At 35.6% G+C, this 22,636-nt stretch overlaps 1 protein-coding gene across 1 annotated transcript in view; it reads left to right on the top strand.

The window, feature by feature from the left end:
- Window positions 1-22,636, top strand: part of SKAP2 (src kinase associated phosphoprotein 2) — a 210,283-nt gene that overhangs the window by 139,342 nt on the left and 48,305 nt on the right. The window contains exons 7-9 of the mRNA XM_030932381.1: window positions 10,732-10,856; window positions 11,726-11,789; window positions 12,145-12,282. Coding sequence (XP_030788241.1) covers window positions 10,732-10,856; window positions 11,726-11,789; window positions 12,145-12,282 — 327 coding nt within the window. The remainder of the gene's footprint in view (window positions 1-10,731; window positions 10,857-11,725; window positions 11,790-12,144; window positions 12,283-22,636) is intronic.

The following is a 22,636-nucleotide window of genomic DNA, read 5'->3' as shown; positions in this document are numbered from 1 at the left end:
GGGAAAACAGGCTAGGAGTTGAATATTATGAAGTAAAACTTGTATGGAAATAGATAATGTTCATTTCCAGAAAGGACACTTTAAGAAGAAAAAGGCAAAAGTATCACTGAATGTAAGCTTTCCTATGGAATTGTTATCAATGTTGTTTGGAAATTTATGTTTTATTTGACATTATTTATAGTTTTTAGAGTTTTTTTCCCCTGTTCTAAAAACCTACAGGTAAGATTATTGTATTTCAGATAAGTCTGAAATACTTACATAATGCTGGAAGTTGTTCTTACCTTTTGGCTAATGAGATTAACAACTTAATTAATTTAGTAGCTAGTTTGCATTCCATCACTAATTTACAGTATGTTCAAATGTAGTAATGGCATCAGTGAAGTGTAAGCTGTAAACAGCTATAAACAAGCATCTTTCTTCTGCTAAGGGTCAGTAGTGAAGTAGGTCAGAAAATTTAGAGTTCAAGTTCAGTTACGATTATCATAGATCATAGAAATACAGTTTTGCATGATATTGTGAATTTAGATCAAGATATTACCTTCCACAGAATATCCTCTTTTTCACCAGATCAGGGGAGGGAGGTTTCAGATCCTTGTGACTTTGATTCAATTAGGCTTCTCATTTCTGATTTCTTTAAGAATCAATGAATACTAATGTCAGTGTTTCCTCCATTTCTAGTCCTGACTGACATATAACAATGGTTAGGTCAAAGATTAGCAAGAGTTTCCCCAAAACCCAAAGCGTGTTAATATTTACTTCAAACACTAATATAATATATTCAGTGAAAACATTTTAGTTAGAATTATTTGGATATTAGTTACGTTCCCTTTTTTTTTCTTTTTTAGAGATGAGGGGGCCTCACTCTATCACCCAAGCTGGAGTGCAGTGATGCCATCATAGCTCACTGCAACCTTGAATTCCTGAGTTCATTTTTATTCTTATTTGGTGAGACCTAATGGTAGTAACATTGTTTGTAATTTGCATTTCAACTACTTTGTGATCCATTTAGCCCTTTCTGTCATTTCTGTTACTGGAAAGGGGTCTTGATCCAGTCCCCAAGAAAGGATTCTTGGATCTCACACAAGAAAGAATTTGAGGCCAATCCATAGAGGGAAGTGAAAGCAAGTTTATTAAGAAAGTAATGAAACAAAAGAATCGCTACTCCATAGGCAAAGCAGAGCATAGGCTGCTCAGCTGCTTACACTTACTGTTACTTCTTGATTATATGCTAAACAGAGAGTGGATTATTCATGAGTTTTCCTGAAAAGGGGTCGGCAGTTCTCAGAACTGAGGGTTTCTCCCCTTTTTAAACCATATAGGGTAACTTCCTGATGTTGCCGTGGTATTTGTAAACTATCACAGCACGGGTGGGAGTGTCTTTAACATGCTGATGCATTATAATTAGCATATAATGAGCAGTGAGGAAAACCAAAGGTCACTTTTCATCGCAGTCTTGGTTTTGGTGGGTTTTGGCCAGTTACTTTACTGCATCCTTTTATCAGCAAGGTCTTTGTGATCTGTACTTGTGCCAACCTCCTATCTCATCCCGTGACTAAGAATGCCTAACCTCCTGGGAATGCAGCCCCCATAGGCCAAAGCCTTATTTTACCCAGCTCCTATTCAAGATGGAGTTGCTCTGGTTTAAATGCCTCTGACACTTCCACGTTAAAGAAATTACCATTTTAGCATTCCTTTTTCATGTTGATGTTTGAAGATGTGGCTTATATTTCCTTAAATTTTTCCCTTTTACTTTGCAGCCTCCTGTTTCCAGTGAAATTTTAGATTTTTTTCTAGTGGTTCTTTTTTCTGTTGGCGGTTTCCTTTGAAATTCTTAGCCAGTTCCTCTCTTTTAAGGGACTCCAAAAAAAGATCTATCTGTCGACAGTTTTTAATTGCTTGTTTGGCATGATCCCGATTTCCTTCCTTTATATCAAATACTTTTTTTCTTTTGCAAAATTAGATACGATTTTTTATAGCCTTATTTACTGTATGTGTGAACCGTTTACCTAATGGGAAGAGCTCCTATCTAGATATATGAGAACTATAATCCTCCAACTAAGTAGGATTTAGATAAATGGATTATAAAGGCACAGAAGGAGTTGACACCACTTACTAGGTTAAAGTGTGCTTTGTTACTGTTTGACAGATACATAGTTCACATTTTCTACCATATTGTGTGTGCCAAAAAACATATTGACCTATGAAGATAGTAGTGGCTTAGAAAGAGTAGTTCCAACCTGTTGGGTAAATGATGCACTTACCATTGTACCAATAAATATTGTCTGTATTTATTATTTATAGCCATTTGGGACCCTTAAGCAACAAATACATATAGTATATATTTCAACACCTGAGGAAATCTTACTCATCCTTTCATCTCCTTCCTTTTCCTTTGATGGTCATGAGTCTCATTCATCAAAATTCTTAGGTCCTAGATGTTCAGATGTCCTTCAAGTCATTCACTCATTCATTCACTTACTCGTTCTTTTTCTAAATTTGATAAATATTTTTTCAGACACTTGTTAACTAGTAGGCACTGAGGATCCAAAGATCCTTAGAGGTGCTCACAGTTTGGATTTTGTGGATATCAGTGAGAGAGGGAAGGATGGTGTGGGGTTGGAGGAGGGAGCTGGGCAGGTAAACTGACCATTTCAATGCAGTACAGTAAGTAATTTAAATAAGCTACCTTTGGATCACAAATGAGGGAAAGCTAACTGCCTAGGGAAGTTAGGGAAGATGTCCTGGTGGAGAGAACACTTCATTGGGCCTGAAAGAATGAGTAGGAGTTTGTTGGTTGAATACTATGGTATGAATGTATGTGTACCTCCAAAATTCATATGTTGGAAATTAACTCCCAAGGAGATTGTATTAAGAGCTGGGGCTTTTGGGAGGTGATTAAGGCATGAGGGCTTTACCCTCAAGAATGGGATATGTCTTTTTATAAAAAAAAGTCTGGAGAGAGCTGTGGAACCCCTCTTTTGCCTTTCCACCATGTGATGGTACAGCATTCACCTCTTCTGGGGGATGCAGCAACAAGGTGGCATCCTGAAGCAGAGAGCAGCCCTCACTAGGCGCTGACCCTGCTGGTACCTTGATCTTGGACTTCCCAGCTCCCATAACGGAGAAATTAATTTCTGTTGTTTATAAATTTCCCAGTTTTGGGTGTTATAGCAGCATAAACAGACTAAGACAGGGAAGAAGGGTAAAATGGGCTTGCCAGGTAAGGGAATAGCAGAGATTCTGAGTTGTGAAAGACTGTGGATGGGATCAAAGATGGAATGAAGGCTGGAGCTTGGAGTGAGTGAGGGGAGGGAGCACGTAAGGCTAAAGAAGTGGATTAGACCAGGTTGATAAGAACCTTCTGAGAATAAGGGCCTTGCTAAACATTTTATTTTGAATATGACCTTTAAGCAGAGCATTGTATGACCAGATTTGGTTTTTAGGAAGTAATTGTAATAGGATTATGGAGAATGGTTTGGGATGGATAGAGTCTGGGTCAACAGGACCATTTCGCAGGACTTTGAAGTAGTCTAAACAAGAGAGGTCAACACAGGGCTGTTAAGAGGCAGAACGAGGATTTAATGCAGATCTCTCTGCCTCCAAAGCTATGCTTTTTCTACAACTTGATGATTATTACCAACCCCTCCAGGGTGCACATAAGTGATGGCCCATTTAGGAACCTGTTCTAAACTGTTGTGGGTTTTTTCCCCTTTTTCTGTTTATCTTCTGTATGATCTTGAATCAACATTATGATGTAAACCTAGTCTCTCCCCATTTTTAAGGAGGGGATTGTCAGTTCTTAGTACCTCCTTTCAGGACTTTTGCTGAAACCTGATTAAAGAATACACTAGCACCGTCTAGTAAATGGGAGCTACAAGTAGCCCTGATCTATAAAGTCATTCCAAGGTTATTTGTTACATTATGTGGTTTTAATTTTTTCATTGTAATATCTTTTCAATATATAATAAAAGTCAGTAGAAAATTGGGCTTAATATGGAGAATTTAACAAAACTTTCAGAACTTGGGAGAGAAATAAAATTTTTCATTGAAATTTACCTCCCCGCTCTCCACTTCTCCACAACTTCACCAATGATAGGAAAAAAAGAGGACATATATGTTCTCTTTGAAGTTTGAAAATTATAAAATATATTTTGATGTTGAAAAAGCATCATATTTCTCTTTTAATATTGTTTTGAATATGTTAAAGTGACAGTACTTATATTTGTATAATTAGAAGTTCTGTTGTTTTGTAACAGCAACTTAATAGAAAGCTGTAAAAGCTTACCTTTTTTCTTGTGATTCACTTGACAGAAACAAATTCTGTCATTTTATAATTATAATTATGTAATTTTATAATTATATCAAGATGATATATGTAAAATGTGTAAGTGAATTCTGATATTTTAAAAATTTAAATTCTATCTCCATCTGGTATGTGAAGAAGGATATCTTTATTCCTTAAGAAATAGGAACCATTAATTCTACTTTTATCAGAAATTATTGCAATTTTATAGACTTTTGGATCTTTGATATGAAAGTATTAACTTTAAAACTTATCACAATAAACTTTTTTTTTTTTTTTTTTTTGAGATGTGGTCTCGCTCTATTGCCCAAGCTAGAGTGCAGTGGCATGATCTCGGCGCACTGCAACCTCCGCCTCCTGTGTTCAAGCAATTCTTCTGCCTCAGCCTCCTGAGTAGCTGGGATTACAAACACTAAATTAAAGCTATACCTTTACTTTCTGCCTTTATGGCTAAGAGACCCTCTAACAGTATGCAGCAATTAAAATGTACATCTGATGTTTAGTAGGATTTCATCAACATACAGAAATAGTCAGGTACCAACTAAGTTTTACTAAGGATCTGATGACCATGAATGTTGTTGGTTTGGTATCTAGTCTAACTTCTACACAAAACCCCAGAGATAAATTTCAAGTGGCTGATTTAGCATTGGCATCTGCAAGCTGTATAAACCAAAGGAAAATGTTCATATATCTTTAAGTGAGGAGCTGGAACATCTTGCTAATCAGTTTGATAAAATTTAGTGCCAAGGTCTAGTATTGATGGGCATATTTTTCTTTTCCCTACTGAGTATTAATACTTGTGGAAATAACGTAAGTTATACACTGAGGGGAAAAGGCCTTCTTAAATATAACTAGTAGATATTACTGAACACATTTCATATTTTTTATTGCTAGCCATTTGTACCAAGTTAGTGTTCTTGGTATGAGCATCGGAAACCAATTTTTTTAATGCAGAAAGGGAAATTATTAGGAAAATATCAGCTCTCAGAATTGCTGAGAATGCTACACACAGGCTCAGCAAGCAAGCAAGAACTAAGGTAGGTAAGGGGGCTGGATCTTGAGCATAATCCATGAAAATCTTACTGGGACACACAACTGGCCTTGGGCCTTGCCAAGCCAGGACATGTGATGCTGCCATTGTGCACTGCCATCAATCAGTGAATGCCATTGCCACCAGAATGGATTCTGAACCCTGTCTTGATCCTTTTGTTACTTGGGATGTAGGTTCCAGTCTGGAGCATCCACTTTGATTAAGTTGGAACAGGAAAAATCCACCTCCCTCCAGTTTCTGTGGTGGAAAACTAAGCCCTATCCCTGGCAGTCTTGGAATTAAAATAGGAAAGATGCATGGATGCTGGGGAGCCCCAAATAATAAATGTCCATAACTTGTAGGGATGCTAAAAGATTTGAAATTATTCAGTTGCAATATTTATGCTATATTTAAAATGGTATGAGAGTGGTTGGTGTTTTAAGCATGTTTTTTCTGAGAGCCAATGAAGAAGAGAAAAAGCAAGTATATTTGCCAGAAAAATAGAAGGTCTGTTTAGATTTTGGTAGGTGGCAGTAGAGTGTAGGGGGTGACGTCAGGGCAGTTGGTGAAGGAAAGGGCAAAATAAAAAATGGTGTGCAGTTTTCTGGTTTGGGAGCTTGAATTAATGGAGGTGCCATTTATTGAGGTGGAGGCTACAACAAGAAATATTACAGTTGTTGCCAAAACAAGTGTTGGGAGTGGGGATAAGATGATCTCCATTGTGAACACTTTCTATTCAGTGAACCTATAGGACATTTGAGAGATGAAACATATATAGTGAGCAGACGAAGATTTGGATATACAGTTTTCAAAATGAACTAAAAGTAAAGGATCATGAGTCACAAGTATATTGATAGGAATTTAATTCTTGGAATTAGATGAGATTGCCCAGGGAGAGTGTAATGTAAGAAGAGAGCAAGACTTAGAACAACCCATCATAGCTTTTTAAGAGATAGGCAGAGGTAGAGAAACCCATAAAGAAAACTGAGAAAGTTTGACCGAAATGCAAAATAACATTTATTTTCTCTACTGTGACTTTGTAAATTTCACATTGTATTGAGGACAGTGGTTGTAGTGTGTATCAAAATCACCTGGGTTGCTTGCTAAAAATTTGGTTTCCTAGACTCACCCACAGAGATTCCTATATAGCAAGTGCAGAATAGTAGCCAATTCTGTGTTAACAGGCATCCAAGATGATTCTAACATAGGTGATTCTTAAAATATACTTTGAGAAACACGGTTTTAGAAAACAGTGTGAAATGGCTGAAAAAGCAAGACTTTAGAATCAGATTTTCTTAGGGTCCTGGCTTTTACTCTTTACTAGTTGTGTGACCGTGAGCAAATTGATTAGTTTGTTTTCCCATCAGTGCTGGGAATATAATATGTCTCTTCTATTGCATAGAATTATTACCAGGTATATATGAGATGTGTTCTATTAAGTTCTTGATGTATAGAAGCTCAGTAAATGTGAGTTGTCTTTTTGACAGCTTTTAAAAACCCCAGAACACAGCTGTAAACTTAAAAGCCAGTGAAAAAGTAGAAGGAAATTGCTCTTACTAGCCTTATGCATTTTGTTTTGTAGGAGATCAGAGACAACTGCTTTTTACCTTGAACCTACTGAATTAAGATTAGTGTAAAATGAAGTTACTGATACAATAGATTTCATTGTCTAGTTTTTCCTGGCAGCCTTCAGTTCTGTAGACATTACATTCAAAGCATGATAGAGGTTAGGTTAAAGTGTGAAACAGAAGCTGAGAGAAATGTCATAGAGGAACAAACACCTCAAAAATTCTGAGGGTATCAATGTGTTACAAAAACGAATACTCAAAACATAGTATTGTTAAGAAACAATGTTATATTTCTTAAGAAATACATTAAGAAAACAATGTTATGTTTAAAAGACTTGTTTGTAAAGTTAGGGAAGGATATATTTTCGAAAGCTTTGCATCACAATGATTAACATTTTAAAAAGTTTTGGCACTTAAAGGAATAAGCTTTTGCTATTTGTGAAGTTCACCTAGATAAAATATTAATCTTTCACAGTGCTGGGTAATTGGACTTTTTAGCTTTATTTCCTATTTGATTGGCATTTTACTATTTTTGGTAATTTTGTTAACAGGTATCCTTGAAACTATCCCAAAAAGCATTGTGGAACTCATCTATATGTAAATTCTTATGACTTACCATATAATGATGAAGTTTCTCTCACCAGAAGAGAAACTAATGTGAAAGGAGAACAGTATTGTCTTATAGCTATGTCTGCCCATTTCTTGTCTTGAACTTCCTGTCCTGTATTGGCTAATTGGAGATATGGCTACTTCATGGTTATGGTTCTGCAAAAGCTATTAGAAAGAGTTGTGAGTTTCCTCTGCTCTCTTCAACCTTTCTGGGCCCATACCCCTACCCGACTTGGATGTTTATATAATTGTTTATGCTCAGATACAAACAATCAGTTGGATAGGTCTAGATATTAGTTTCTTTTTATTATTTTTGCTTGGTTAAACAACAGCACCTTTTGTTCTGCAAAGTTAGGTGTTTCTTTGGTTGAATGAAGTTTTCTTTTGTTATATTATGTCTTTGGTTATTGGCATTTATTTATTACTCTTCTTCCAGAAAACCCATTTTTCTTATGTTGTATTTTTTTCAGCCCTCCATATTTATCATACTCCATTTTTCCCCTTCCCCCTCCCCTTAGTCTTATTTTCTATCTGCTGAGTGAGCTTTTCAAGGTATATCTGATCTGGTTTTCCACAATGTTAGTTCTACTTTTTATTACTTCTAATACATCATTTGTTTTGCTGCTGCATTTTCCACTTCCTTATACAGCCTATTTGTTCCTAATTTTGCCAGTTTCATTTTAATTCCTACTTGTCTCAGCCTTTTCTCTTTTTATTTTATATTACATTGTTTCATGTTTCATCTCTTTCAGAATCTGTGTGTTTACTTTTATAAAATATGCAAAGCAGTTGGCTAAAGTTTACTTCCATTTCGCCTACTTTGCTTGTGCTTTCTACTTCTCAAGTGCTATGTTATATTTCAGTTTTACATAATATTTTTATGGCATCTGTATTTGCTGTTCCTCTTTTACTTATCCTTGAACAAGTACATGTCTATAAAATCTGAGATGCTTACCTATAAATTGGCTTTGTGGCTTCTCTCTGGTTCATCTCAGTAGAGGCTGATACTGTCCTCCTCTTGGACTGTAACAGAAGTTCTGATACATAGCCCCATAGCATATTTCTAGGGGGTTTGGCTAAAATGAATCTGCTAGTCTAAGTTGGGGTTGCCTAATTTTGCTGCCTGATTGTCTTATTTCTAGATTATTAGATAATCCGGCCCAGAAAGATCTGTTCCCCTCAGCTCTTCCAAACTAAATCTTTGTAGTGCTGATTTTACATCTCCATGTGTAGACTCCCACTCCTCATGCATTTCCACCTCCATTCAAGTTACATTGATGAGAGTTTTAGACCGAAATTGGAGGTAGAAGGCATAGGTTTTAGGCCAGATGGACCTAGTGAGTGGAGCAATTGAACCCTTGTGCAGCAAGGGAACAGCTTTCCTCTAAATCTGGTCCCTGAAAATTCTCTTTCTTCTGGAGAGTTTAAGGAAATCTCTCAAAATTGTCCAGTATGGCTTTGATATTTTGCCTCACATTACTTCCACTTTTCATCGTGAACATTAAGTTCCTTTTGCAATTTAGTAGATCACTGGGAAGGTGGTGTGAAAGGTCTGATAAGGTGTTCTAGCTTTTATCTCAGCAAACCTATAATGCTGCCTGGCTTGTTTCAAGTGCTCGGTATCAGTTTGTCAAGTGAGTGAGTGAATGATTTAGTCTTTTTTTGAGAATTTTACAAGAAACCAACCATGCTTAACCATTTATCATTTTAATACTTTTTTCCCAATAGTTTCCTAGTTAGGTGTCTTACAAAATATATCCTGGGAGTACCATAAAATATTCTGTGAAAAAACGATTCCACAGACAAACAATTTTTGGAAATGCTACATACTACATTTTTCTTTTGGAAGTTTAATTAGTATGTAAATGTACTATGGGCCCCAAGAAGGCCTGAACTAACAAATCCGCTTAACTCTGTTTAATTCAGTAAAACGTTTCCCAAATTGATTTGATCACAGAAACCTAGTAATATCTTTGGGAAATGCTGCTCTAATCTTTAAAGTACTGTGTAGTTTTTGTGAAAAACATAGTTTATTGTAGATTTTTTCATGAAATAAACTTTAATTGTTTCTTTAGATGTTCAGAGAGATGTAAATTATGACTAAATGTGATTAGAGTTTCCCAGGAACTGAGATTTTTTTTCTCATTTGATATTTTGAACAAGATATAATCTCTATGACCTTTTAAAAATGTCTGTTAGTTACTTTAGGTATTTAACTTGTGTATTTAAGAAAACGTGCTATATCTTTTACTGGTACACTGAACTGAAAAAGCACACCCTACAACATGAAAGCATTTCTGTATTTACCCTGAGCTCAGTAAAAGAGTTTGTCCCTACTCAGGGTTTTAATATTGTTTGTTAATCTAGGAAATAAACCTATAGCTATGCAGTTTTTCTACCAAAATGGTATAACTGGGTGAAGTAGGAAGGTTGACTAATTTTATTTTCAGTTTCAGAATGTTAAGTCTTTTGTTATATTCTCCCTTTATTTGTCTTTAAAATAATATCTGACCAAAGCTCTAATCATCTTTTGCCTCTTTATCATGTGAGATTCAAATGTGCTTTACTAGTTCAACTGTTCACTGATTGGATAAGAAACTTTCCCTCTTTTTTTGGTAAGTAATGCTTCTGTACTTGCTTTACCACTCTTCTCTATCCACATAGTTTTTTTTCCTTCACATCTTTTTCGTAATTGGTAGTTTAGTTTCAGTTTGCTTTGTAAAGTTAGGGATAAATTTGTACCAAGTTAGGAGACCTTTTTTAAAGAAAACTTTTGTTTTAGAAGCTTCTTTTTGGTGGTGGTGCTGGGGAGGGGTAGGTAAAAGGAGATAACAGTAAATAAAGCTCAACAAATTTTCAGCTGGTCAGATCTTCCCACTGTCCAACTAACTCTGAAAGAGCCACAGATTTGTGGTGGGTTTGTCTAGCAAGTTCTAAGTTCTAGTTCCTGAATTTTCCCTACCCTAGAATGTCATGTTTCCATACTTCCTTCTGAATAAGACCATGATCTGCAGACCTCCTTCTTAAATCAAATCATCCCTAATACTTACATGTTTCAGAATTAAAAATAATTTCTAAAAACATTACCTAAGCATTATATTACTAAAGCAATATAACCAAAAAAAAAATTATTTCCAAGAATAGATGAAGAAATTTTAAATACAAGATAATTGAGCATTAATATTAATAAATGAAATTCTAACTGGTTTTATCTTCAACAGACAAACAACAGAAAGGTGAATTTGCATTAGATGGCTACAGTGTCAGAATGAATAACACTCTAAGAAAGGATGGAAAGAAAGATTGCTGTTTTGAAATCTCTGCTCCTGATAAACGTATATATCAGGTTGTAGTCTTTATGTTGTCTTGAAATTAAGTTGATAAAATGTTTTGATTTCATTTATAGAGACATTGACATTTGATTAATACTCTCCTTGACATGTTAACAATAATAAAAATACTGGTGTTTAAATACATTATGCATTGAACATTCATATAAGGGGAATTTTTTTAAAATTTCAGATTAGTTCAAACGCTGTCTTCTTGAAAAAGATAAAGAGAATATATAACTTATCGATTACTTCCCATGTTGCATTTATATCTGATAGAACTAGGTGATCTGCCAAAAGAGTTACATAGCAGAAAGAGTAAAATTATCAAAAGACAAATATCAGAGTGATAATACATATTGTATTGCTTAGGAGTGTGGGAGAAAATGAAGGTAAAGGTACACATCAGCTCTGCAATTCAAGAGCTATCAGCTAGGCATCAATATGGAATGTATGTTTAATAAGTTTTAAATATCTGAGATTGCAGTTGAAAGCCAGTTAATTAAGTTGTCAGGTAGTGTGTTGGAATCTGACAAGAACATTTTTAAGAAAACTGTATCCAGCCGTCTAAAGAAATTCATGGGTGTCTTCTAATTGTCAAGGGCAAATTTTGTTCATCAGTTCTGTCTTTGACATTGATGAAGAGAAGCAGCTTTTTTTTCCTGCACAGCTGCCAGCTGCTGATCAGAGTTTCAAATTCATCATCCTCTGCTTCAATTGCATAAATTTGTCAAAATTAACTGTACATTATAAGAAGCATCCTTGCAAGAAAAGTTCCACTAGACATGAAAAGAATTACTAATAGTCTTAAATAAATGGTAAGAATACAACATACCTTTCATTTCTGCTGTGGTGATTTTCATTTTTATTGTTTATTTTATATTAGTTTACAGCAGCTTCTCCCAAAGATGCTGAGGAATGGGTACAGCAGCTGAAATTTGTATTGCAAGGTAAGATAAATCAATTGAATGAGTTATCACAGTCTTTAAATACTAAATAACAGAGTAGTTTGGGTTTTCATATACAAAAACTTATTGACTTCTGTGAGAATGACCAAGTGAATGTGACTGCTGTTTATACAGACCAGTTACTTCAGATTTTAAACAGCATCTTTTTTGTAAGTACCAACTGGCTTACTTTAAAATTCACATATTTACAAAACAATTTTAAACATGTTTTTAGTTAAGGACATAACATGTAACAATATTGTTGTTATTTTGTAGGGCTGTATTTATTTATGAAGTATAGTTTTAAAAATATCTTCTGCATTCTTTTAAAATTTATTTCATGAAATGTGTTTTATAGATATGGAATCTGATATTATTCCTGAGGATTATGATGAGAGAGGAGAATTATATGATGATGTTGATCATCCTCTACCAATAAGCAATCCACCAACAAGCAGTCAACCAATAGATGATGAAATTTATGAAGAACTTCCAGGTATTTACTTTCTGGTGATTCATTTAAAGATTTAGGGCTGTGTGTGTGTGTGATTTGTCCTCAGATTGACAACTTGAGTAGAAAATGGTGACCTACTGAGAACAAGGACAAAGAATATCTTTAAAACTCTATTTTACAAAAAGGGTTCTGCTTGAGATATTTCAAATGAGTAGATGTAACTTATAAAAAGTGAATGAAACATTAAAATGAAGCAGATACAATACTAATCTCTTGGGACTTTTGGCTCATTAGCGTTGTTTATGCTACATAATTTTTTAATTAAAAAATTGACTTGCCTTATAGTTTTTTTCCACCAACTCACACATCATTTTTTACTTATACATCTTGGAACTTCCATTAACTAGAAGTTCTACGCACACCCCATATGTCATTAACTTCTGCCTCGGATTTCTCCTTGCTTGTAGTATATTGCATTGTCTTGGAGGAATGTTGTTGAACTATAAACAAAGGCCTTCTGAGGCTTCAAGTCTTTCTGTTGATATTTTAACATCAATATGGAATAAAAAAGTTTTCTTAGTTTAGTGTTTACTGGCCTGTCTGTTATATAACATAAAATTAATTATCTGTTAGCTACTTGACTTGTGGCCATGAGGATCAATCTAAAATAAAAAGATAGACATCTGAAATTTAGGAAACATATGAAAATATTTAGGAAATTGTTGTATTGCTAGTACTCTAGGTTGAAATGAGCTTTTTTGGCTATTAAAAAAATCAGTAGTTAGAGAAGAAAAAGGTATAAGCAATATAAGCAAGATTTAACTAGTATATCTCATGTAGAGAGGCCATTTTGCTCTGAATGTAACAATTTAATGATGCAATGTAAACCTTTAAAATTGATTTCAAAAATGCTTAAAATGTTCCAAATTAATGTACAAATGTCATTTTCAATACAATACATATAATAACAAGAGTATGGACTTTAGAATATAAAAATTTAAATTCTGGCTGTACCATTTACTAGCTTAGTGACTTTATAAGTTAATTTCTTCATTTATAAAATGGAAATAGTATCATTGGGAGGAGTAGGTGAAGTGATTTATTGAAGGCTCTCAGCATAGTGCTTGATCATAGCAAACCCACAATTAATTGTAACATCACCATCATTTTTGTTTTTATTATTGTATCTGGTGAATTCTTGCAAGTGCTTATGTGGTGGTACAGTAATGGTTTTCTAACCAAGTAAAAAGTAATAATTTTAACAATATTATAAATTTAAGGTATAAAAACTATGTATGCATCTATCTATATATTGTCTTTTACTACCCTAAAAGATTAGTATAAAAGTATAATTTTATGGGGAATAGAGATCTGTGTATTTCAGTTATTTAGTGGAGCTACATGTATATTAACACCTTCCTTTCTGGTTTACCCTAAGGAAATGACATCTGCTGTAGCATCAGTTATCCTCAAGTAGGGAAGAATATTCCCTAGCTGCTTGTTTTTAGTCACATCATATCATTAATACAATTATTTTAATATTTAAAAACGTTTAAAAGAACTTGTAAGAATGTATACTCATAAAATGGAAGAGTGGAATACATTTAAACATGATATTACTGTCATTACATCCTTTTAAAACCCTGCAATGAATGTGTTACAATTGTTGAAATAACTGTTAAGTTCTGTATTTTTTCAACTTGGCTATTCTCTCCCACCCCTAAAGAAAAAAAAATTGATTAGGAATAAAGAGCAAATATTCATAGTTATTTTCATAACAAAGACCTAAGGAAGATCTGATATAAGTAGCTTGAAATTTTAAAAATATGAAACATCTTTTATTTTCTCTTACTACAGATATTATTCTTCATTCTTCCTCACCCCCTCCCCTCCCCTCCCCCCACCACAAACATAATTGTTAGAAGGAACTGGTTACTTTTTAAGTAGTGTTACTTCTTACTGTGGTACTGGGAGAAATTTAAGCTGCCCTGGGATTTCTTTGACCCTGCTTGGGATCCCCAGTAGCTCTGCAAAGTGATTGAGCTTGATAGAGCCTGCAACTGTGCCCCTGGGAAGGAAGCTGTTGTAGGCAGCTGTGGAATGTCTCGTTCCCCTTTCTTCCCCAGTGTAACTGAGAGCTGCTTCAACATCTGCACAGTTCAGCAAGTTTGTCAAGTTTGTGCCAACAGCTACAGAGGGAATTTTTCTAGTAAAGGCCCTAAAGGTGTCTCAGAGTTAGAGGTTTTGTATGATTAAATATCTGAAACTAGGAAGGTAACTTTTTTAATTAAAAAAACTGTTTCTCAGGACAAGAATTAAGCTTTTTGCTTTCACTTCTGTGAAATTTGAATATAATTTTGATAGAGGAGTTAGAACAATGGAAGAGGAGTAAGCACATTTATATACTATTGATATTTTTCCAGTTCTCTTCAAAGAACTGTGTATCTCTGATACCTGACTGGCTAAATTCCTAGAATTAAATAATACTACAATTTCAACACAATTTTCTGTCAGTTATGCATTGTTGAAAACTAATGCTCTTAGTTGAAAGATGAGGTATACAAACATATTTGAAGAAAAATCTAAGAATTTAGCATGCTACTTTAAATTATGAAGCTCTTTTTCTGAGAAACAAAAGCTCTTACTCTAATAAGTGTATTTTTTAAAAACTATGAAATAAACCTGCAGTGTTTTAAGTTTCAAGAGTAAGAAGAAAACATTGTTTTAAAAATTGCATTGGGCCAGGAGCAATGGCTCACGCCTGTAATCCTAGCACTTTGGGAGGCCGAGGTGGGTGGATCACTTGAGGTCAGGAATTTGAAACCAGCCTGGCCAACATGGTGAAACCCCATCTCTACTAAAAATACAAAAAAAAAAAAAAAAAAAAAAAATTAGCCGGGCATAGTGGCAGGTACCTACTGTAATCCCAGCTATTCAGGAGGCTGAGGCAGGAAAATCACTTGAACATGGGAGGTGGAGGCTGCAGTGAGCCAAGATCGAGCCACTACACTCCAGCCTGGGCAACAGAGTGAGACTGTGTCTCAAAAAAAAAAAAAAAAATTGCATTGCAAAATATCCCTTGAAAAATGTTTATAATTCTATGGGAATCTAAATTGTTTCATTATAAATGTTTTCAGTTAGAATATTCTAACTTTATTATAGTACCTTCTCTTTAATTTCTTGTTCATTTATTTTTAACTAACTTCATAAAAGAATAGGAATAAATTTGTAAGACTTCTTTGTGTTTAAGGGATTTATACATATGTACAAAAGAGTTGCGAGAATGCCATTTCTGGGGAGTATTAAAGGTATTTGGCTTTTCTTCAAATATCCTAATGCTTTTACATCTTTTATGTCTTAATGCTTATTAGCATAGGCCACTCAGGTTTGCTTACATTGTAATAATACTGTAGCATATTTGTGTTTGTGCAGCTAATATATTGATCAAAGTGTGTTAAACTGTTTCATAACATGGTAATGAGTTCATTTGGCTTAGCACAGATTTGTAAATTTATTGCCCACTTTTTCATTAGAAATACAGAGGAGTGTCTTTGTCTCATTTTGAATCTCAAAAGAGGAAAATAATACTCGGGAAATTGCTGCAGAAACGAACCTTGTTTGCTCTTCTCTTCTACTGACCATGTCACTTGATTTTTTTTTCTTTAATGGCAGGAAATTGTGCAGAAACAACAACAACAAAAATATTTTTCTAGATCTAAACTGAATAGAATCAGCCTAGTAACAAGAATGGTAACCATCCATTAACTTATTAAATCTGTAGCTTTCAGAGGAATTGCACTTGAAATGTCTTCTGGCAAGTGGACTGGAGGAGAGAGGGCAACATAAAACAGGAAGACAAATTTCTATTCCATTAACCTATTTTTTTTAAGTGTGAATTCATTTTTTAAAAAAATTACAATGATAGATTGAACTATTCTGAGTCAGAAAAGGATATTTTTATCCTTTGGCCGTTCAATTACATTTTAAATTTATTCAGTCCAACTATCGGCATCTAAAATGGAACATAAAGTAAAATGCAGCTATAATTTTTTCCATGAGACTATTATATATACATAAAAAAGAACAGTGTTTGGATACTTTAATTTGAAGTAGTTTACAGCAAATGGACACAAATGCTAATTAAACAATAAGTGGTTATAGGCCCCCAAAATACATTTTGGCCTTATTTTCCTCCTGAATAATTATTACTCATATCTCTAAGTTAATATCAAGGTTACAAAGGACCCTGCAGTCTGTGGTATTAACAATGTTTTAAGTGATAGTAGATCCTGACTTCACCAAACAATTTTTCACCTTTCTTCTTTGGAATGCAATGGAAAGATGTCAATTAATTTTCGCAGAACCACATATATTCAGTATGTTAATATTGTTAGTCTAGGCAGCCTGCTAACATTTTTTTTTCTTAAACTAGATACTGAATGGTGAAGTTAATCAATGTGGTGATATTGTGGGAATATTTTTTCCCAAGTAGACGACTAGATTAGCGTTGAATTTTTGGATGGTGATATGGTTTGGTTGTGTCCCCACCCAAATTTCATCTTCAATTATAGTACCCGTATAATTCCCATGTGTCCTGGGAGGGACCAGGTGGAGATAATTGAATCATGGGGGCAGTGTTCCCCATCCTGTTCTCATGAGAGCTGATGGTTCTATAAGGGGCTTCCCCCTTTGCTGGGCACTCATTCTTCCCGATGCTGCAATGTGAAGAAGGACATGTTTGCTTCCCCTTCTGCCATGATTGTGAGTTTCCTCAGGCCTCCCTAACCATTCTAAACTGTGAGTCAATTAAACCTCTTTCCTTTATAAATCACCCAGTCTTGGGTATGTCTTTATTAGCAGCTGAGAACAGACTAATACAGATGGTTTCAGCTCTCTACTCTGCTGAGAGGGTTATCCGAAGTTATAAAAAAAAAATTAAATCTTTCATAAAATAGGGTCACTACACACATATAATGTTTTTTATTTTTATCTTTGCTGAATATAAATGTGTCTGCTGAATATTTGTTTATAGTATTCTTTATGTTGTTTCATAATATGGTATGAAGCTTTGGAATACAGTTCTGCCTGTCTTGTAGCTTTTCTCTATGTTGCCATTGGCATTGCAAATTCTTTTCATTACAAGAGATGGCTTAACACATACTAAACCCAAAATACCTGTGTGTACACAAAACATATATTTCCATTGGTGGTGGGATAAAATGACTCATTTTTGCAAACTGGAACTACATCAGTGGTTCCCAGCCAGGGAAGAGACTGACCCCAGAGTACATTTGGCAATGCCTGGAGACACTTTTGGTTATTATAACTGGGATATGTATGTGTTTGTGTGTGCATGTGTGTGTGTGTGTTACAGATATCTAGTGGGTAAGGGCCAAGGATGCTGCTGAACGACCTACAGTGCACAGGGCAGCCCCCACAACAAAGAATTATCTGGCCCAAAAGGCCAGTAGTGCTGAAGTTGAAAAACCCTGGCCACAGGGATGTGATAGACAGCTTTTGGTTTATCACGTTTTTATTCATATCACTTGAATTATAAAGATTCATAACCTAAGCTCCATATGAGTTAATTCATTTTTATGGACACAACATAGGTTTTCTTACATACATGAAACTAGGATTACATAGAATGTCTCTAGGTTATAAGGGATCAGCTTGACTTGCCTATGACGTTTCCTTCAAGGGGGAGTATTGAAGTTCTATCCATCTCGTGGAAATGAGCAAGCCAGGAAGGTAAAAAAGGAAGGAAACATTTTGTCTATTTTCATGAGCTACTGCCTCGGAAGGAAGAGGTTTCTAAAAATACCTTGTAGATGTGTGAATACTTGATTTAGCCTGTTCTCATAGGGTCATTCTTTTGAGGCTGAAGGAAAAGACTTGTGGGTGTGGGACTGGACTGTCTGTAAAGGGAGTCAGGCATCTTGGGGGAGTGCAAGACTGAGCAATTCCAGGGCTGTCTGGAATTTGACGAGTGGCTTTAGGAGAAGTGGAAACCCTTTTATGTGACCTCTATCTTTTTGGACCTGGACTTTGAAGAGGCTAGTAGGATTGAGATGATCTCTGCCCCTGGAGTCAGATGGGAAGTCTTGGAGGCAGCCCTCCAAGGGGATCTGTGAAGAGGAACTTACCTTAATGTACTTCACAACAAGCCACATTGGGTGATTATTTTATATTATTTGTTCACTTTCCTTTCGTTATTGCCAAGTCTTAGGTTTCTTTTTTTTCTTTTTAAAGATAGGGTCTCGCTCTGCTGCCCAGGCTGGAGTGCAGTGGTGCAGTCATGGCTTACTGCAGCTTCAAACTCCTCAGGTGTTGCTCCTGCCTTAGCCTCTTGAGTAGCTGGGACCACAGGCATGCGCCACCATGCCTGGCTAATTTTTTAATTTTTAATTTTGTCGAAATGGAGTCTTACTATGTTGACCAGGCTGGTTTTGAACTCCAAGCTTCAAGTGATCCTTCTGCCCTGTCCTCCCAAAGTGTTGGGATTACAGGCATGAGCCATTTCACTAGCTGCTAAGTCTTAATTTTTAAATCCTTATTTACAGACAATACATACTTACTGGAATAAGTTTAAATATTCCTGACGTGCATAAAATAAAAAAGTGGGGCCGGGCGCAGTGGCGCATGCCTGTAATTCCAGCACTTTGGGAGGCCGAGGCGGGCGGATCATGAGGTCAAGAGATGAACACCATCCTGGCCAACGTGTGAAACCCGTCTCTACTAAAAATACAAAAATTAGCTGGGTGTGCTGACATGTGCCTGTAGTCCCAGCTACTCGGGGGTCTGAAGCAGGAGAATCGCTTGAACCTGGGAGGTGGAGGTTGCAGTGAGCTGAGATCGTGCCACTGCACTCCAACCTGGCGACAGAGCGAGATTCCATCTCAAAAATGAAATGAAATGAAATATAAAATTAAAAAGTGAAAGTCACTCCCTACCCTAAACATTAACAGTTCGATATGAATCTTTTTGTTCCTTTTTTTGCCTTTTATAAATATACATATACATATAAAAGTTTTAAAACAAAAAAAGAGATTCTTCTTTTTATCTACTTTCTTCTGCCCTTTTGTAAAATTTTCTTCCTTTCATTTTCTTCCTAGTTTTTACCTTCCTCCTTTTCTCATTCTTTTATTTACTCATTCCTCTCCTCTGTTTTCATTTGCATCCTTTCTCTTCTTCCTTGCTTTCATTTCTTTCATTTCATAAGTATTCTTGAGTACCTGTTGTGTGCCAGGCACTGTGCCTAAGTGTTGAGAATCCCCCAGCATCCTTACACAGGCCTCAGAGGGGTGCCCTTTCTGGCCTAAGCCTAGATTTACTACCATACCTTGAATTACCCATGTTTATTTATGTCTTATGTGTGTGTGTGTGTGTGTATATATATATATATTATATTCACATCCCATGAGTTTTCTGTTTTTGCTTTTCTGTTGGCAGAGTCTTCCAGCAGCAGTTAGTGTCAAAAGTAGCCTTGTGTCTTTATATCTTGACACTTTCAAAAAAAAAATCTTTTAATTTTTTAATAATTTAATTATTTTTATTTTTATCTATTTTTTTTGAGACAGAGTCTTCCTCTGTTACCCAGTCTAGAGTGCAGTGGTGTGGTCTCAACTCCCTGCAACCTCCACCCCGAGGTTCAAGTGATTTTCCTGCCTCAGCCTCCCAAGTACCTGGATTACAAGCACGCACCACCACGCCCAGCTAATTTTTTGTATTTTTTTTAGTAGAGACAGGGTTTCACCATGTTGGCCAGGCTGGTCTTGAATTCCTGACCTCAGGTGATTCACCCACCTTTGCCTCCCAGAGTGCTGGGATTATAGGCGTGAGCCATGGCACCTGGCCCTTTTTTTTTTTTTGTTTGTTTGTTTGTTTTGAGATGGGGCCTTTCTCTGTCACCCAGGCTATAATGCAATGATGTGATCTTGGCTTACTGCAACCTCCGCCTCCTGGGTTCAAGCTGTCCTCTCACCTCAGCCTCCTAAATAGCTGGAACTCCAGGTGCATGCCACCACACCTGGCTAATTTTTAATTTTTTTGTAGAGACGGTGTTTTGCTATATTGTTCAAATTGGTCTCCAACTTCTGAGTTCAAGCAATCTGCCCACTTCAGCCTCCCAAACTGTTGGGATTACAGACATGAGCCACTGCGCCAGGCCAACGCCTTCTTGTAAGCCATCTTCCACATCCCCTGTTTCTCTCCATCTGTCACTTGTCTGGCTCTACACCTTGCTGCAGACACCCAGAGTACCTTCCTCTGTATCTGTGACTAGTAGATTGTTGTCGTTGAGAGAAGGGGCTCTGGAAGGAAACACACATCACTTGGAATCCCAGCTCTGCCCCTTATATGCGCTTCAGCCAGAAGAGGAGTGAACACAGGAAAGATGGAGCATGGAAATGGGCAAAATGTGTCAGTAACTTTACTGATTATTTTAAAATAAACTTTGTTTTAATCTAAAAAAGAGACAAAACTAAATTTAGGCAGTAATTTAAAAGTTAGCTGGGGCAAGATGGAGATGAGGGGGTAGTGAAAGCATGCCAGATGTTGTCCTGTTCAGAAGGAGGGAGGAGAGGAATACTAATTTTAGTTTTTGTTAGGAAATGTTTAATTAGGAAATGTATGTTAAAATTTTAGAGTTAAGTACTAAAGAAATGGAATGTAATCTTGCATTGCTCAAAGAAGCAAGAGGGTAAATAAAAGGTGACCACGTAAAACAATTTAAACACAAAAGAAGGCAAGAAACAAGAAATCAAAGAGAAAATGTGGTAAAATTAAGCCATAATATAAAAGTAAGAATGATAAATATAACTTAATCTATTAAAATAGATGTTTGCATTAGATATTTTTAAAACTCTACCACTATTCTTCTTAGAGGAGATACACCTGAAACAAAACCACATGGAAAGTTTCGAAGTAAGGAAATGGAAATAAATACACCAGGCATTTCTATCCAAAGAAAGCTACTATAGCTATGTTAACATCAGATAATATGGAATTTAAGGTATAAAGCAATAATAGGACTACAGAAAGACACTGCATAACAAAAATGAAAGAAGATAAAGCTCAAGTGCATCTAACTATATAACAATATCTATAACATATAAACATGTAAGACTAATTTGACAGGTTCTTAATCATAATGGGAAATTTTAAGATACCCCTTTCTGAAACTGATAGACCAAGGAGGCAAAAAATAAGTAAGGATATAAAGATTTAACCACAAAATTAATCTATCAAAAAAGATATAAACTAATATCGCATAGCAGAGAATATTTGTTCATTCAGTACACATAGAATAATCATAGAAATTGACTACATATGTGTTGACAGTTAAACTCTCAACAAATTACAGTGAATCTGTGTTATACAGACTATGGTCTTTAACTACAATTAAATTTAATTAGGAGCCAACTCTGAAAAGGTAGTTTAAAATACCCAAACCCATGTGTTTGGAAACTGAAAAAATAATAATTCATGAGTTAAAAGAGGAAATTACAATGGAAATGACAAAATATGTAGTTTTCCATATGAAATACACTGAAATTAGTACAAATAACAACTTGTAGCATTGTTATTAACTCTTTTTTGGGGGAGGGAACAGAGTTTTGCTCGTTGCCCAGGCTGGAGTGCAATGGCATGATCTCGGGTCACTGCACCCTCCACCTCCCGGGTTCAAGTGATTCTCCTGCCTTAGCCCTCCGAATAGCTGGGATTACAGGTGTACACTACCATGCCTGGCTAGTTTTTTTCATATTTTTAGTACAGATGGGGTTTCACTATGTTAGCCAGTCTGGTCTTGAACTCCTGACCTCAGGTGATCCACCCACCTTGGCCTCCCAAAGTGCTGCGATTATAGGCTTGAGCCACTGTACTTGGCCATGTTGCTAATTATTTGGGGAGAATTAATCCCCAAAGAACTGGAGATGACAGAACTATAAAGGCTATAAAATCAACACATTTAAAATGATTCAAGAGACAAAATAAGGAAAAGAAACTTTAACAAGAGAAGAAGATCCTGTGAAAAAAGGATCAGATTTTTTTAAAGAACCAAATAGAATCACTAGAAATTATTGATGATTTGGATCACTTAGCCATTGAATTCAAAACTTTTAGAGAGTCATATATATATGTGTGTGTGTGTGTGTGTGTGTGTGTGTGTGTGTGTGTGTGTATTTACATTGCTGAGGGAACCAATAGAATACATATTAAAATTCTGAAGCAGAAGATAAGCAAATGTCAACCACTTTAATCAAATTAAAATGCTAATATTTATAAAGCAAAAAAAAATTATGTTAATGGTAGGCTATCACGTTTTTCCTGTGAATCCTAGATGAAAAATCCTAACACTGTACCAGAAGGTCAGATATTCACAGGATAGGGTTTG

This window comes from Rhinopithecus roxellana, chromosome 6 (genome assembly GCF_007565055.1).
Source record: "Rhinopithecus roxellana isolate Shanxi Qingling chromosome 6, ASM756505v1, whole genome shotgun sequence".
Lineage (NCBI taxonomy): Eukaryota > Metazoa > Chordata > Mammalia > Primates > Cercopithecidae > Rhinopithecus > Rhinopithecus roxellana.
Note: the sequence above shows the minus strand (reverse complement) of the source record. Positions and strands in the feature narration are given on the sequence as shown.